This window comes from Diceros bicornis, chromosome 21 (genome assembly GCF_020826845.1).
Source record: "Diceros bicornis minor isolate mBicDic1 chromosome 21, mDicBic1.mat.cur, whole genome shotgun sequence".
NCBI lineage: Eukaryota > Metazoa > Chordata > Mammalia > Perissodactyla > Rhinocerotidae > Diceros > Diceros bicornis.
In genome coordinates this window covers 44,314,653-44,330,488 of record NC_080760.1, presented here as the reverse complement: position 1 = coordinate 44,330,488, position 15,836 = coordinate 44,314,653, and the positions used below count along the sequence as shown (strand labels likewise).

Sequence of the window (15,836 nt, the reverse complement as noted above, 5' to 3'; positions counted from 1 at the left end):
GCTCAGAGTGAGCAAACCCAGGTGATCTGCCTGCCGTACGAGCACTGTCCTGCTGAGGTTTATTTCTGTCTGGGCGCCAAGAACACTTGTCTGGGAATCGGAGACCTGGTCCTGGTGTGCTGGCCATGACGTGTCCTCAGGCTCTTCCCCTGCTCCCTGTCCACGTCCCTACACACGCACACACACACACACTCCTCCACTGCTCACACACACATGAACAGCCATGTTGGGTAATGTGAGTTTTACCAGAAACACTTCCTATTATGAAACAAATCCAGTTGCTGCTCTGGGGAGGTGCTGGCGGTGAACCAGCATTATGGGAAGAGCCTGGTCCACAAGTCAAGGGCCCAGCTTCTGGCCCTGTGCTGAGGATGCTCATCCCATCCCAGCCCCTGGCCTACACCCGGGTCCGTATGGCCCATGGAATCCCTGATTGGCGCAGCTGGGCGAGGCCTGAGCAGATCAATCCATCACGCTCGTTTTACAGATGGGGAAAACTGAGGCTGAAGGAGAGCTGCAGGGAGCTGGAATTAAGGAGTGATTGTCCAAGTCCTTTGTTAACCTGGAGAAAGGTCCTGTAGCTTCCTCCAGAATAATCACTATTATTAACAATATTGACATCACATAATAATAGCTGACAGCCAGGTACTGTTCTGAGCGCTTTATGAGCAATAACTTTTAAAATCTTCACTACAATCTTATGAGCTAGGGATTCTTATATCTCCATCTTACACGGGGTAATTCGATAGGATCTGGAAGCACAGAGAGGGGAGTAAGGTGCCAAAGCGACACAGCTGTCAGTGGTGGAGCAGTGGATGGAGCCCAGGCTGTTCTGGAACCAGCCTCTACTGCCTCTTAAAGAAGAGTCCTGATCCCAGGTGGGACCCTAAGCTAACGGGTGCCCCTAACATCTGGACGGGTGGCTGATGTCTGGGGACCAGTCCTGGCAGAGCCCCACAATCACCTGTGGCCACCAGAGGGACAGCTGCATCCTGGGCCTGCACAGAGGCTCTGGGCCAGAAGTTCCCTGGAGTCAGGATGGCTGGGACCCTAGGGAAGGACGTGGCACCTTCTCAGGCATCAGCCTAGTGGGCCACGGGGCTGGGGTCGGCCAGCAGCTGCAGCCCTACGAGGGACCCGTAGAGTGCAGACAGCTGTGGCACCACGTCAGGGTCCCAGATGAGCTGGGTGCCGGGCCCCTGCAGCTCCAACCCACAGCTCTCCACCAGGCCCAGGGTGAGGGCCGCATCCTCACTCTGCAGGGATGAGAGGACTTCCGGCGGGAGGGAGAAGGTTGTTTCCTCCATCTGATTGAAGTTTGGTTCTAAGATGCTCTCCACCTGCAAGGAACCGCCCAGAATGAACAGGCAGGTTTCCCAGGCCCTGGATAGGTGGAACCCACACTGTGGACGGGAGTCTGGGGCCTCCTCTCCCCACCACAACCGACCTTCGGCCCCGGGGCCTTGCTCGCTGCAGGACTGTGGCCCCAGGTAACGTATCCCCCACACTACCCCTCCTGCACTGGCTGCAGTCAGCAGTTCCCACACGCCCAGCGCCTCCAGCCTCTGCGCACACTCTTCTGCCTGGATACCCATCCCTGTCTTTCCATCTGTCAATTCATGAACTGCGTGGAGGGGTCGCCCCTCTGGGAAACGCCCGAGCCCTGTCATTGGTGCCCCCATAGCCGCCTGTGCCAGCCAGATCAGGCCCTGTCTGTAATCACCGGTCCACGTGTCTCCTTGACCGGACTGCGAGGGGTGGGACTGCCCCTTTCATCTTCGTGTTCTCAGACCCTGGTGGAGGGCCCGGCCCAAGGCAGGGATTCAATACAATCAGTGAATAAACCGCACAGGACTGAATGTGGCCCACCCAGCAGAGCCTGCATGGCCTGGGGACTTGGGGGTCAGAGCCCAGTGTGTGCACCCTCTGTGGGTGGAGGCTGGGCAAAGGGGCTGACAAAGGGCTCTCAAGGGACTGGGGACCGGACCTCCCGACAAACCACTTGGTCCATTCCCCCTCATGTCCTCCCCTGCATCCCCTCCCGAGACTCTCACCAGCTCACGCTGCCGAGGCAGGATCCCTCTTTCCAGGGACTGGGCCAGCAGGTGACACTGGGTGTCGCTCAGCACTGTGGAGAGATTGGGGCTGAGGCACCTGCGTCTCTCCTTGAGGGCCCTCGTAACCCGGGAGGAAGGGCTGGGATATTGGAGCCCTAAAGGAGGAGAAGCCCCCTTAGGTACCTCTGGGGCCGGCTTTCCCGAGAAGGTTCTGGTTGCCTGCCCCAGAAGTGCTGAGTGGTCTTGAGTAAATTGCCACCCCTCCCACTCCCTCAGTTTCCCTAAAACACCATCCATTAAGGGTGTCTGGTGGGCTTCACTTTACAAAGGGCTTTCACACGTCTCAGCCCCTCTGCTCGCCCAGTGGTGTTGCAAGGTGGCCATTAACCGGGATAACTATGGCTCCTCGTCCTGTTAGTGGCAGAACTAGGATGAGAAGAACCCAGGTTGGCCTGATCCCAAACACGAAGCTCCGACCTCGAACAACAGCATCCTTCCAGCCCCACAGGGCAGGCCCAGCCCTGACCGCACGTCTGCATCTCAAGCTCCTTGTCACGCGTGGGGAGGGAACTCATGGATTTGGGCCCCTGCTGTGTGCAGACACGTGTTCAGTGGAGCGGGCATGCGGGTATACAGACAGTAACTCTTGCTTTCTTGTAACTGATATTTCTGGCACGCGGAGATTAATGATAACTGATTACTGAATAATGATTAATAGAGTGGCAGAAGTAAGGAGGAAAGTGGAGGAGACGAGTGGAAAAGGGGGGTGGGGGCAGGCACGCTCGTGACCTCTCCGTGTCTGGAGACGGGTTTGAAGGCCTGCTGGTGGGCAGGGCTGGCAGTCAGGAGGAAGCACTGTACACGTGGAAGCCACTGGGCACCCTGCACCTGTCCACACTGAATTTGACTGCCAGGGATCCTGCAGAGATGACTGGCCACTGCTTCATTTCTGGCCCCCAAATCTCAGGCCAGTTCCTCTTTTGGGTGATTCTCACCCAGAACTATAGAGGGAGGGGATTCTGGGAAACAAAGATGCCACCTTCCCAAGGTGACAGCAGAGCAGCCCGGCCCAGTCTTCCAACACTCTTCTGCCCACGGCACTGCCCCTGAGCAGTGGGGAGGACACGCCAGCGCTGCCGGGGCTCCACGGGGCTTATGGGCAGGGGCCTTGGGAGCCCTCCCCGGGGCCCTCTTCCTCCCAGCCCCAGTCCCTGTGCGCCCCTCTTACCCACTAGGGGTCCAAGAATGCAGAGGATGGCCCTGCCTTTCGAGGGCGACAGGCTGCCCGAGGGGTCCTGGAGGATGCTTAGGATGACGCCCCCAGGGCCGCCCAGCTGTCCTGGCACCCCAGTGTCCAGGGCCTGTTCCAGCTGCAGGGGAGCGGCAAGAAGAGGCAGACTGTGGGTCCCCCCTCCTCCCTGTGTCCATGCACTCCACCACCCAAGCTCCCATTCCCCACCCCCTGGCACCACATCCCCCTGTGTCGCCCATGAGGCTGGGACGAGCCTGGGTTCAATGCCAGCCCTGCTGAGCCTCCTCTGGGCTTCAGTGAGCAAATGCTCAGGGAGTGCCTGACACAATAGCTGGCACAGGGCTGTGCCCAATCACCACGGGGCCATCGAGGTTGTGCACTACTGAGACCCAGAGCACGTCCCATTTCTGCCTCTCATTGCCCCGCCCCACCCCCTGTCCCGGATCCCAGCCCCCAGCCCATGGGCCCCTTACCGTGTCCTCGAACTCCTGCAGCGCCCGAGGGTCCTTGAGCAGCTCTTGGAGGGCGCCCCGCAGCACGTGCCGCAGCTCTGGGAGCAGCGTGGCCAGATCCTGCAGCTGGGCACCCTCCTGCCTCTGCAGGCCCTGGAAGTCGGGCTCCTCTCCTGGGGCCCAGCCGAAGCCCACGCCTGTGGAGAGAGGGGGTTGGCACCCACGGGCTCCTGTGCCTGGGCTCCCTGCCCAGGGCCACCCAGGCCCCCCGTGCCCTCAGCCTGCCCAGGGGGTCCTAATGTCTCAGACCTGGCCTGATGAACCTCTCCGCTCATGCAAAGCGTTCCTTTATGTGCTGACTTCTCATTCATTCATTCATCATTCATTCATTCTTTCCTTCCTTCAATAAGCATTTACTGAGTACCTACCACATACCAGGTCCCAGCCACAGGTCTTATCCTTGTCTTTCCCCATGTCCCCCACCTCATTCTCCTTCTACCTTCTCCTCGCTTCCCTCCCCAGTCACTCACCCCTCCTGAGGGCCGATGCTTCAGCCAGAAGAAGAGCCTCTTTAGGTTTCTCTGCCCAAGGGCCTGCTCTGGGATCTGTTCCTTAGATCCCTTGCACCTGGCTCCACCCTGCCCCATCGCCCCACTGGGATGGCTAAGCCAGGGCTTCTCACGGTCTAAGCGCCATTGCGGCAGGGGTAGGGTGGGGTGGGTGGATCCAGCAGTGCCCAGACACCCCCTGCCTTCCTACTCCCATCTTATTAACAATACAAACTGCCTCCTGAGAACCCTCCAGGTACCAAACGCCACCCGGATATCATCAGTGGTCCTCCTGTCCCGGTGAGACAAGTGCCACCCTTCCCGTCTTGCGGGTGGGAAACCAAGGCTGCTGTGCGGGGAGCTGGAACTTGGAGCCGATGTGCGACTCCCATCCTACCCACAACCTCCACCCAGTTCTCCCAGTTCATCTCCACCCCACTGTGGGACAGAGTACCTGGCCCTCCTTGCCCTTGGAGTGACGTGGGGTGACTACATGGTGGAGAGAAGGGACCCCAAGAATGTCAGGGCATCCTCTATGGGAAGGGGTGATTTCTGGCTGGGTTCATGGGCCCCGGGTGGGGGCCACTCACCTCCGCCAGTGTCTCTGCAGAGCTTTCCTTCAGGGAGGTACAGAACGGCTGTGTGACAACACAGGGAGGAAAAAGAGACAAGAGTCTAAGAGGAAGGCAGAGAATCAACGATTATGGAGCTCCTACGGCGTGCCGGGCACAGAGCCAGCATCCTCACAGCTCACCTCCTGCGGCCTCGCAGCATCTCTGGGGGCAAGCAGCATGAGCCCCTTTACAGACCAGGATGCTGAAGCTTCAGACATTAGGTGACGTCTGCAAAGCCACACAGATGGCAAAGGCCAAAGCCACCATTCAAACCTCAGTGCACCAGACTCTCAAGTTCACGTTCTTTCTATGAGGGCAAGGGTGGCTGTCCAAATCTTCCTCCTCCTCCCCATCCAGGGCCAACCCTGCAGATCCGGTGGACTAGATCTGAGCATCCCGAGGGGCCTCATCCCAGGCTCAATACCCAGCCCTGTCTCTGGTTTGCAGGGCTCTGGGCTGGAGCACTGATGAGAGAGCGAAACCTACTGCCTCCCACCCCTGGGCCATGGATGGGCAGGACCACGCCCGATCCACATGATTCTTTGTGCCAATTAGCTGACACAACCCTTCCTCCTGTCAAATGCAGCCACACCCCAGGGCAAGCAGGGTGCAGGCTGGATTGTAAGCCCTTCCTGAGAGCTGACCTCAGCAGCCCTCCACGAAAGTCAAATCCTTTTCATGCGGGCCTGGCTGGCTGACTGCTCAGACCAACCGGGAAACAGCTTCTCTTTCCCTCCTCCTGGCCCCCACTGGGAAGTCGCCTCTGTCCCCTCCCAGCCCTCCAGGATGGAGAGTCGTGTCTCCCCTGCTCCTGCTCCCCCAGCCTCCACTTACCCCAGCGGTCCCCCTCGATCACCAGCTGCAGCACCCTGTAGGCCAGGACAGTGCCCCTCGGGATGGTCACTGTCTTCTCTTTGGCCACGTGGCTCTGACTCTGGAGCTAGTGGGGAGGCAGGGAGAACAGGGCATCACCTCCACACGGGGTTCTAGGACCTGCAGGAAGGGGTCTTAGGGGCCCACAGGAGCTGGGGCTGGGAGGAGACACAGGAGGAGGAGCTGCAAGGGTCCCTCCTGACGATCAGGGGCTGCAGGAGATGGAGGGGAGAGGAAGATTCAAAGGGAGGGGACGAGGGACACTCAGGCACAGCAAGAACAGCATTTTACAAAATACAAAGATCTTGTTGCACACAAGATACGTCCAGAAAAAAACCCAAGGCATTCTGGGGTCAAAGCAGTACACACTGGCCTGGTAAAAGCCCTAAAAAGTCCCACAGTAAAGAAATGCGTTTCATTTTGTCTCAGCACTGTCCAGAGTGTGCAGTGTTCACTTGGGGACGTGCTGAGCTGGAGTCATGAGGCACTGCAGCTGGATAACCTCCAATGGTCTCTAAGTGGTCCTCTCTCACTTGACAGGTGGACACTGTGGTGCAGAGAGGGGAAGCACCCCTGGAGGCTGGGACTCCTGATGTGGGACCAGTGGTGTCACCATTATCACCTTAAAAGCCACAGTAATAGAACTCCTCCTTTTTCATGGGGCACATGGCTGTCCTGAATAAACACCATGAATCTCAGCTCCTTTGCAGCTCGATGTGGCCACATAACCAATTTCTGGGCAGTGGGATGCAAGCAGAAGTGGCGTGTGCAAGTTCTTTTCTCTTTCCTGCAGGCCAGAAGGTGGACTTGATAACTGGAGCTACAGCAGCCATCTTGGACCATGAGGTGGAGGCCATAAATTGAGTAGCAGATTGACAAAACAGAAAGACCTAGGTCTCTGATGACTACCATCTGCCAGGGCAGCCCTGAGGCTCCTATCTGAACTTTCATGTTAAGAGAGAAATCCTTTTCTTGCTTAGAGCCATTATCATTGTGGCTTTTCCATCACTCACCACTAGGGTGACTAACTGTCCTGGTTTTCCCAGGACTCTCCTGATTCATGCACTGAGAGTCTTGTGTCCTGAGAAAGCCCTGGTCTCAGGCAAACTAGGAAGGCTGGTCACCCTACACGGAACCTAAGACCTGCAGTCTCCACATAGTAAGAGATGGACAGCAAACACCTAATCCCAAGATGGCGCCCTATGCCCCAGCGGCTCCCCGCCCTCCCCAGACGTCATCCCGTCTCCTTCTCACAACTGAGAGGCAGGCAAGTCTGTCTGAAATGACATCTACTGAAATAACCCACATCAGAAGGCCAGCCACCTGCTGTGTTCAGAGCTGGGGTTGCTGTTTAACTGGCTTGATTAAACACACAGGCGTTGGAACCAGACGGGCCCAGGTTGGGATTTCGGCCCCACCGCTGACGAGCTGTGTGCTCCCCAGCAAGGAGCTTACCCTCTTTGAGCCCCAGTTTCCACACCTTATGGAATCATCAGGAGGAAAGGATGAGAACAACATATAGAGAACATTTTGAAGAATGTTCTAGCTCTGAGACAGTATTCCATAATGGCAGCTAGGAGACTGACCTTCAGGTGACCTGTGCTCACCTGCACTCAAGTGGATGGTGAGAGGTGGGGCCGGCTGGGATGCTGTGAGTGCAACCTCATTTGTGGGAGATGAGAGTCCCAGAGCCCTAGGACGCTAGCGTGGGGTCCAACCTCCCCGCGTTACAGCGGGGACCTGAGGCCCAGACGCTAGATGCCCTAAGAACAGAGCCGGTGGGGAGTAGCTCTGGGCCCTGAAGGCAGGTGCAAGGAAAAGTGGGTGTCATTGCCCCCAGCATGTCCCGGGCACTTTTCTCACATAATCCTCACCCCGATTCCCCAGCCCAACTTCACAGCTGGGAGAGATCGAACTCAGAGGGTCAAGTGACTTGCCCAAGGCCACACAGCTAGCCAGGGGCAGAGCTGGGATTCGCAGTCAGGGTCGCCTGGTTCCAAGGTAGATGCAAAACCCCTGACACTGTGATACCAACCCTGGCAGCACATAAGAATCAACTGGGACAGTTAAAAAAATACCAGTGATTGGGTCCTAGTCCAGACCCATTAAAACAGAACTGGGGGGAGAGTGTCAGGGCATTAGTATTTTAAAATAACAAAAAATAAGACACCTCTCCAGGTGATTCTAATGTGCAGAGTTGAGAACCATGACACAAGCGCCCAGGAATCGCATTCTTCTTTAGATGGGGTGATTTTTTAAAAATTGAGGTCATATTGGCTTATAACATTGTGTAAATTTCAGGTGTACATTATTATACTTCAGTTTCCATATAGACTGCAACGTGTTCACCACCAATAGTCTACTTTTTATCCATCACCATACATATGTGTCCATTTGTCCCTTTCACCCTCCCCCCACCCCCTTCTCCTCTGGTAACCACTAATCTGTCCTCCTTATCTATGTCTTTATCTTCCACATATGAGTGAAATCATAGGGTATTTGTTTTTCTCTGTCTGACTTATTTTGCTTAGCATAATACCCTCAAGCTCCATCCATGTTGTCACAAATGGCTCGATTTTGTCTTTTTCTGGCTGAGTAGTATTCCATTGTATATATATGTACCATATCTTCTTTGTCCATTCATCCGTTGATAGGCACTTAGGTTGTTTCCAAGTCTTGTCTATTGTGAATAATGCTGCAACGAACACAGGGATGCATAAATCTCTTTGAATTGACGATTTCATGTTCTTTAGATAAATACCGAGTGGTAGGATAGCTGGATCATATAGTATTTCTATTTTTAATTTTTTGAGAAATATTCACACTGTTTTCCAGAGTGGCTGCACCAGTTTGCATTCCCACCAGCAGTGTATGAGGGTTCCCGTTTCTCCACATCCTCTCCAACACTTGTTATTTCTTGTCTTGTTAATTATAGCCATTCTGACAGGTGTAAGGCGATATCTCATTGTAGTTTTGATTTGCATTTCCTTAATAAGTAGTGATAGTGAACATCTTTTCATGTGCCTGTTGGACATCTGTATGTCTTCCTTGGAAAAATGTCTGTTCATATCCTCTGCCCATTTTTTGATTGGGTTGTTCATTTTTTTGTTGTTGAGTTGTATGAGTTCTTTATATATTTTGGAAATTAACCCCTTGTCAGATATGTGATTTGCAAACATTTTCTCCCAGTTGATGGGTTGTCTTTTCGTTTTGTTGATGGTTTCCTTTGCTGTGTAGAAGCTTTTTAATTTGACGTAGTCCCATTTGTTTATTTTTTCTTTTGTTTCCCTTGCCTGAGTAGACATGATGTTCAAAAAGATTCTGCTAAGACTGATGTCAAAGAGTGTACTGCCTCTATTTTATTCTAAGAGTTTTATGGTTTCAGGTCTTACATTCAAATCTTAAATGCATTTTGAGTTAACTTTCGTGTATGGCGAAAGATAATGGTCTACTTTCATTCTTTTGCACGTGGCTGTCCAGTTTTCCCAATACCACTTATTGAAGAGACGTTCCTTTCTCCATTGTATGTTCTTGGCTCCTTTGTTGAAGATTAGGTGTCCATAGATGTGTGGTTTTATTTCTGGGCTCTCAATTCTGTCCCACTGATTTGTGTGTCTGTTTTTGTGCCAGTACCAAGCTGTTTTGATTACTATAGCTTTGTAGTATAATTTGAATTCAGGGAGTGTGATACCTCTAACTTTGTTCTTTTTTCTCAGGATTGTTTTGGTTATTTGGGATCTTTTTGTTCCATATAAATTTTAGGATTCTTCGTTTTATTTCCATGAAGAATGTCATTGAGATTCTGATTGGGATTGCATTGAATCTGTAGATTGCTTTAGGTAATATGGACATTTTAACTATGTTTATTCTTCTAATCCATGACCATGGAATATCTTTCCAATTCTTTATGTCTTCTTCAATTTCTTTTGATAATGTCTTATAGTTTTCAGTGTATATGTCTTTCACCTCTTTGGTTAAATTTATTCCTAGATATTTTATTCTTTTTGTTGTGATTTTAAATGGGTTGTATTCTTGACTAAACTTTCTGCTAGTTCATTACTAATGTATACAAATGCAACTGACTTTTGTATGTTGATTTTGTATCCTGCAACTTTACTGTATTTGTTGATTATTTCTAGTAGGTTTTTGGTGGATTCTTTAGGGTTTTCTATATATAGAATCATGTCACCCATGAATAGTGAGAATTTCACTTCTTCCTTTTCAATTTGGATCCCTTTTATTTCTTTTTCCTGCCTAATTGCTCTGGCTAAAACTTCTAGTACTATGTTGAATAAAAGTGGCGAGAGTGGGCATCCTTGTCTTGTTCCAGTTCTCAGAGGAATGGCTTTCAGTTTTTCCCCATTGAGTATGATGTTGGCTGTGGGTTTGCCATATATGTCCTTTATTATGTTGAGGTACTTTCCTTCTACACACATTGTATTCAGAGTTTTTGTCATAAATGGATGTTGGATCTTATCAAATGCTTTCTCTGCATCTATTGGGATGATCATGTTATTTTTATTCCTCATTTTGTTAATGTGGTGTATCACATTGATTGATTTGTGAATGCTGAACGATCTCTTCATCCCTGGAATAAATCCAGCTTGGTTGTGGTGTATGATCTTTAATGTATTGTTGTATTCGATTTGCTAATGTTTTGTTGAGGACTTTTGCACTATGTTCATCAGCGACATTGGCCTGTAATTTTCTTTTTTTGTGTCTTGTCCTTTCTGGTTTTGGTATCAGGGTAATGTTGGCTTCATAGAATAAGTTAGGAAGCTTCCCCCCCTCTTCAATTTTTTGGAAGAGTTTGAGAAGGATAAGTATTAAGTCTTCTTCAAATGTTTGGCAGAATTCACTGGGGAAGCTGTCTGGTCTTGGATTTTTGTTTTTTGGGAGGTTTTTGATTCCTGTTTCAATCTCTTTCCTTGTGATTGGTCTATTCAGATTCTCTATTTCTTCTTGAATCAGTTTTGGGAGGTTGTAGGATTCTAAGAATTTATCCATTTTCTAGGTCATCCAGTTTGTTGGCATATAGCTTTTCTTAGTATTCTCTTATAATTCTTTGTATTTCTGTCGTGTCCATTGTAATCTCTCCTCTCTCATTTCTGATTTTATTTATTTGAACCTTCTCTCTTTTTCTTAGTGAGTCTGGCTAAGGGTTTGTAAATTTTATTTATCTTCTCAAAGAACCAGCTCTTAGTTTCAGTGATCCTTTCTATTGTTTTTTTTTGGTTTCTATTTTGTTTACTTCTGCTCTGATTTTTATTATTTCCATCCTTCTACTGACTTGGGGCTTTGTTTCTTCTTCTTTTTCTAGTTCTTTTAGGTATAGGGTAAGCTTGTTTAAGATTTCTCTTGTTTGCTGAGGTAGGCCTGTATTGCTATAAATTTCCCTCTTAGTACCGCTTTAGCTGCATCCCATAAGAGTTGGTATGTTGTCTTTTCATTTTCATTTGTCTCTAGGTATTTTTTGATTTCTCCTTTGATTTCTTCATTGGTCCAATAGTTGTTCAGTAGCATATTGTTTAGTTTCCACATATTTGTGACTTTCCTAGCTTTTTTCTTATAGTTGATTTCTAGTTTCATAGCACTGTGGTTGGAAAAGATGCTTGCTATGATTTCAATCTTCTTAATTTATTGAGGCTTGCCTTGTTTCCCAACATATGGTCTATCTTTTAGAATGTTCCATGTACACTTAAGAAGAATGTATATTCTGCTGTTTTTGGATATCTATATCTATTAAGTCCTAGATGGGGCAATTTTTAGTGGGGCAGCTCTTTGGCAGGAGTTAGGGTGATGGGCAGGGCTCCTTGGTGGCTTTCAGCACCCCTAACATACCTACATTTCCACCCCCAGGGCACACCCTGCACCTTTAAGTGGCCCAGCCCGAGGAGGGACAGCTGCCCTGCTCCCTCGGCTTCACTGCAGCTCTGAAACGTGGTGTCCTGCATGGTCTCCACGGCCTCTGTCACCACATACAGGTTCTCTCTCTCCTTCCGGCTCTGCAGCTCCCTGAGGAATGAGGGCCTCGGAGTCCTCAGTTTCCTATAAGGGTGTATGTGGGGTGAGGGGGTGCAGGAGAAGAGGCAGAGCTGAGGAGGGGCCTCTGCCAGGGCTCCCGGGCTCAGGCTCCCCTGGTGTGGCTGGCCTGTACTTAGGGACTGCTTGTTTAGGGCCAAGTGGGCATAGTTGGAAAAGGGGAGAAACCGAGGAAAGTCTGAGACATCTGTCTTCTACAAGGTTTAAAATGTCCAGGCGAGAGGCCACAAGCTGGCTCTCTATAAGCCGAATTGGGCAAAAGGCAGAAGTTATTTGGCCTACGTGGTGTATAAAAATTTTGAGATAATATTAAAATTGGTAAGTTTCATATAAAATCCCAATTTCTAGTTTCTCTTGAAAAGTGGCACCACTAAGCTAACATTCCTGCCTGGCAACAACCAGCAGCAGCTCAGAAGCAGCTGTCAGTTTCAGGCAGGCATGTGTCCCCCAGTTTGCCATAGTTCTCACCACTCCCTCTTGCCTCATATGCCTTTTCTGTTTCCTTTCCTGGCCCTGAAATCATTTGGGTTGAAATCTCTGACCTAATATAAGTCCCTCTTACCGCCCTCTCTCATCCCTGGGCCCCTGGGTTCACTGCTAACAGTGGACTCCCCCATCCCAACCCACTCTTCAGAGTGGCTTCACTCGGGGCCTCAAGCTGGCAGGAGCCTTGGGCTTTCTCTCCTGCCCCCAATGCCCCTCTCCAGCCTGGGGGGGGACCTGTGCCCACAGACAGACTGGGAGACCCCAGCCTACCTGGTGTACCCGTTCTGACTCTCACCTCTTCTCCACCAGCATCTCCCAGGTGTGAGGGGAAACCCTGAGGGTTTGTACAACCAGAGTGGAGCTGCGGGTCACCCCGCCACTCCCCATCACCTTCCCCTGCAGCCCAGTGCTTACACTCATGGCCCCTGTCACGGCTCCTGCCACCACCTCCTGGACGTGAATGGGTTTGCTCCGGCTCACCTCTGTGGGGAGAGAGGTCCAGGCTGGAGCCAGGTAGCGAGGGAGGCAGGGTTGAGTGGCTAAAGCCTCAGCCCCAAGTTCCAATTTGGCCCCCAACACTTACTGGTTGGGTGTGACTCTGGGCAAGCCACTTAACTCTTGGAGCCTCAGTTTCCCCATCTAGAAAAGGGAATGGAAAATGACAGGACCTTCCTCTAAGGGTGGTTGTCGGGATTAACTGAGGAATTGCCAACATGGACCCTGGCACACAGCAAGCACTTAATCCATGTTAGCCATTATTGTGTTTAAAATTATCATTACTACTTATCACACAGCCTGGGACAGAAGGAAGAAATCGGTTCGTCCTTCTCCCACATGCAAGACACAGGCTGCAGGGGGTGCCCATGGCATGCTCCAGGCCAGGCAGACCGGGGGGCACTCTTTGTGCCTGGTGGAGGGTGTCAACCTTCTCAGCCACAGGAATCTGTCTTCTTTTGTGAGCTGCCCTGCCGTCCCTTCCACTGTGCCGCCCACTGGCCCCACCTGAAGGTACCTGGGACAGGGGAGCCGGGCTCCAGCACGTCCATGAGGGAGAAGTCCGTGGGGATGAGGGGGGTGTCCCAAGGCCAGGGGTGGTGTCTGTGCTTCTTCCTCACCAGGCAGAAGGGACGCAGGTGCAGGGCACTGGTCAGGCTGTCAACGGGCACCAGTTCGCCTTTCCTGCCCAGCTCTCTGACCAAGCTCTTGGTGTCCCTCGCAAACAGGGATGACATGTTCCTTGGGGGGCAGAAAGGGCAGGTGTCATCCCGGGCTGTGGATGCGGGGGCTTGGTGAAGGCTGCCTGCGGGGCTGAGCTTCCCACAGAATGTGAGGAGTGGGGAGCCCTGGGCAGATTGCTCCCAGTTGCATCCGACCCAGGGCAGCTCCTACAGTGGGCATTTGGGTGGAAATCACAGGTGTCAACCCCCCTGGGTATATTCTAGAATCTCTCCCCATCTGGCTGCATGGGACTGAGAAGCTCCAGGGCCAAGGACTCCCGTCCCTTCGTTTTAGAACAGGTGTCCCGTGGGAACATTCCTAAATCGTTCTGTGCCCTGGTTTCCTCATCCGTAAAGTGGAAGTTATTCATCTTTATATAAAACACTTCTAGACAATTATTATGTATAATAATGCCTCCTCCATCAGATTGTTGCAGGCCTAATGAGTTGATGGTAAAGTACTTAGAACAGTGCTGACATGCGTTGATAAGCTGTGACCCTTTGTGATCTGGCCCCACTTCCTTTTCTGAAGTAGTGCAGGCCCAGGCAGGTCTAAAGAGGGGGAGATTGGATGGGGGTGGAAGGGAAAGGGAACCGGGTTTCCTCTCTCCCCTCCCTCCTCCCAGCACACGTAACTGAGTTTCCCAGGTAGAAGCATCTAGATGAGCCTCTAACTTGCCCTCCTCTGGGCCACAGTAGCATTTTGTCCGTACGTCTTTGGTGACTTGCCATTTCAGTGAGCACCTTACTGCGCAGCGTACTGGGGAGCCACAGAAGGCTTGTGAGCAGGGTAGCGACACCGCAGGCCAGTGTGTGTGTTTTAGGTAGAGCGCTCATAGCCCAGTGCCAAGGGGAGATTTGAGGAGCTTATGACCACAGTCTGGGGGAGTGCACCGAGGGCTCCAACACGATGGGAGGGGCGAGACTGGTCCACTGCCCTGTGCCCAGGGCCCACGTTACTTTTAAGGCCCATGAAAACGTTTTGTTTTAAAATCAGAAGAAAGAAACTTTTAGGCCTAAGAGAATGTCTTAATATAGAACATATTAGTCTTTATACCAACACAGTCTTTTTTTTTCTTTTCTTTTCTGTCCAACACTTAAGGCCAGAGAGAAACTTACACATGGTTGGGAGTGGGCCAATACAGATTTAAATGGTATTGGTTTGATAGTTTTATGAAGGAAGAGCCAGAAGGTGACCGCGCGGCCTCGGGAAGGGGACGCAGAGTGGCCCCAGACGGTCCTGCGTTCCGGGCCTGCAGGGGGCGCCAGAGGCCCGACCACACGAGCACGGGAGGAGCCGCTGTTAGGCCCTCAACAGAGATGATGGTGACTTCAGGTTGGGAGGGCTGAGAGGACCCTGGGGGGCAACCCGGGGAAGGGTGAGCCCAATTGGGAATTCAGACTCATGGAGAGGGAGAGAGATGCTCTTCAAAGGAAGGGGCCGAAGAAGGGAACGCTGGGAGAGGGCTGGGAGGAGCTGCGGGGCTGCCCTCCTCCGAGGAACCGCGGGGGCGCCCTCGCGCTCTGCAACCGCCATCCCGCCAACCGGCCATCCCTCCAATCCTCCATCCCTCCATCCCTCCATCCCTCCATCCCGCCATCCCGCCATCCCGCCATCCCTCCAATCCTCCATCCCTCCATCCCACCAGGACCCGGAGTCTGTGGCCTCCCCAGCCTACCTGATGCCCTGGCTGGCTGCCCCAGGGCCCTGGCGTGGTGACGGTCCCAGACCCCAGGCTACGCCCCACGCAGGAACTCTCTAGAACCCCTGCCCAGGGCCACAGGGTTCCCAGCCCTGCCCCTGCCCAGGGGTCGTGGCCCCGGGAGGGCAGGGTCTCCCATCCCTCTCTCCAACCCTGACCCTGCCACATCCGGGAGTGATTCTCCAGCTTTCAACAGTGCGTTTAGACATATGCCAGCTTTTATGCTTTGTTTATTTTTCTTTCTTTAATGAAAGTTTTACAGTCATGTAGTTTAAAGAATCAAATTGTTCTATAAGATTTTTTTTAAAACCTCAGACTCCCTCACCCCACTGCCCTCCGTTGAGCCCCACCAGAGGCGATCACTGAACTCTTTTGGTTGCTTCTTTTTGTAGTTACCTCTGTTAGCGCTCTTTTTTAAAGGGCTTAATTGAGATACAATTCACATACCATACAATTCACCCATTATTACTGGGTGATATTATTACCCAGTAATAAAATGGAAATTATTATAATTATTATGATATAATTATTATATTATTATAATTATTATGATATAATTATAATATTATTATTATTATGATATAATTATAAT

The 15,836-nt window shown here is 51.4% G+C and overlaps 1 protein-coding gene across 1 annotated transcript; it reads right to left on the bottom strand.

Moving 5' to 3' along the window:
• Window positions 1-1,085: 1,085 nt before the first annotated feature.
• Window positions 1,086-15,078, bottom strand: LOC131419423 (gasdermin-A-like). The gene is made up of 10 exons (XM_058564482.1): window positions 14,997-15,078; window positions 14,778-14,898; window positions 13,337-13,560; window positions 12,620-12,806; window positions 11,670-11,811; window positions 5,758-5,863; window positions 3,783-3,958; window positions 3,286-3,427; window positions 2,055-2,212; window positions 1,086-1,340 (listed from the first exon to the last, which is right to left on the bottom strand). Exons 1-10 carry the CDS (start codon window positions 15,076-15,078, stop codon window positions 1,086-1,088), a joined length of 1,593 nt encoding a protein of 530 aa, XP_058420465.1.
• Between the last annotated feature and the right edge of the window lie 758 nt (window positions 15,079-15,836).

Excerpts from the sequence above, each read along its gene's own strand:
- LOC131419423 (XM_058564482.1), bottom strand. The coding sequence starts at position 15,078 with ATGGCGGTTGCAGAGCGCGAGGGCGCCCCCGCGGTTCCTCGGAGGAGG. Across the intron at positions 14,899-14,996 it reads CCTCCCAGCCCTCTCCCAGC|GGTCCTCTCAGCCCTCCCAA; the intron begins GTTCCCTTCTTC and ends GTTGCCCCCCAG. Across the intron at positions 3,428-3,782 it reads TGCAGGAGTTCGAGGACACG|CTGGAACAGGCCCTGGACAC; the intron begins GTAAGGGGCCCA and ends GCTCCCCTGCAG.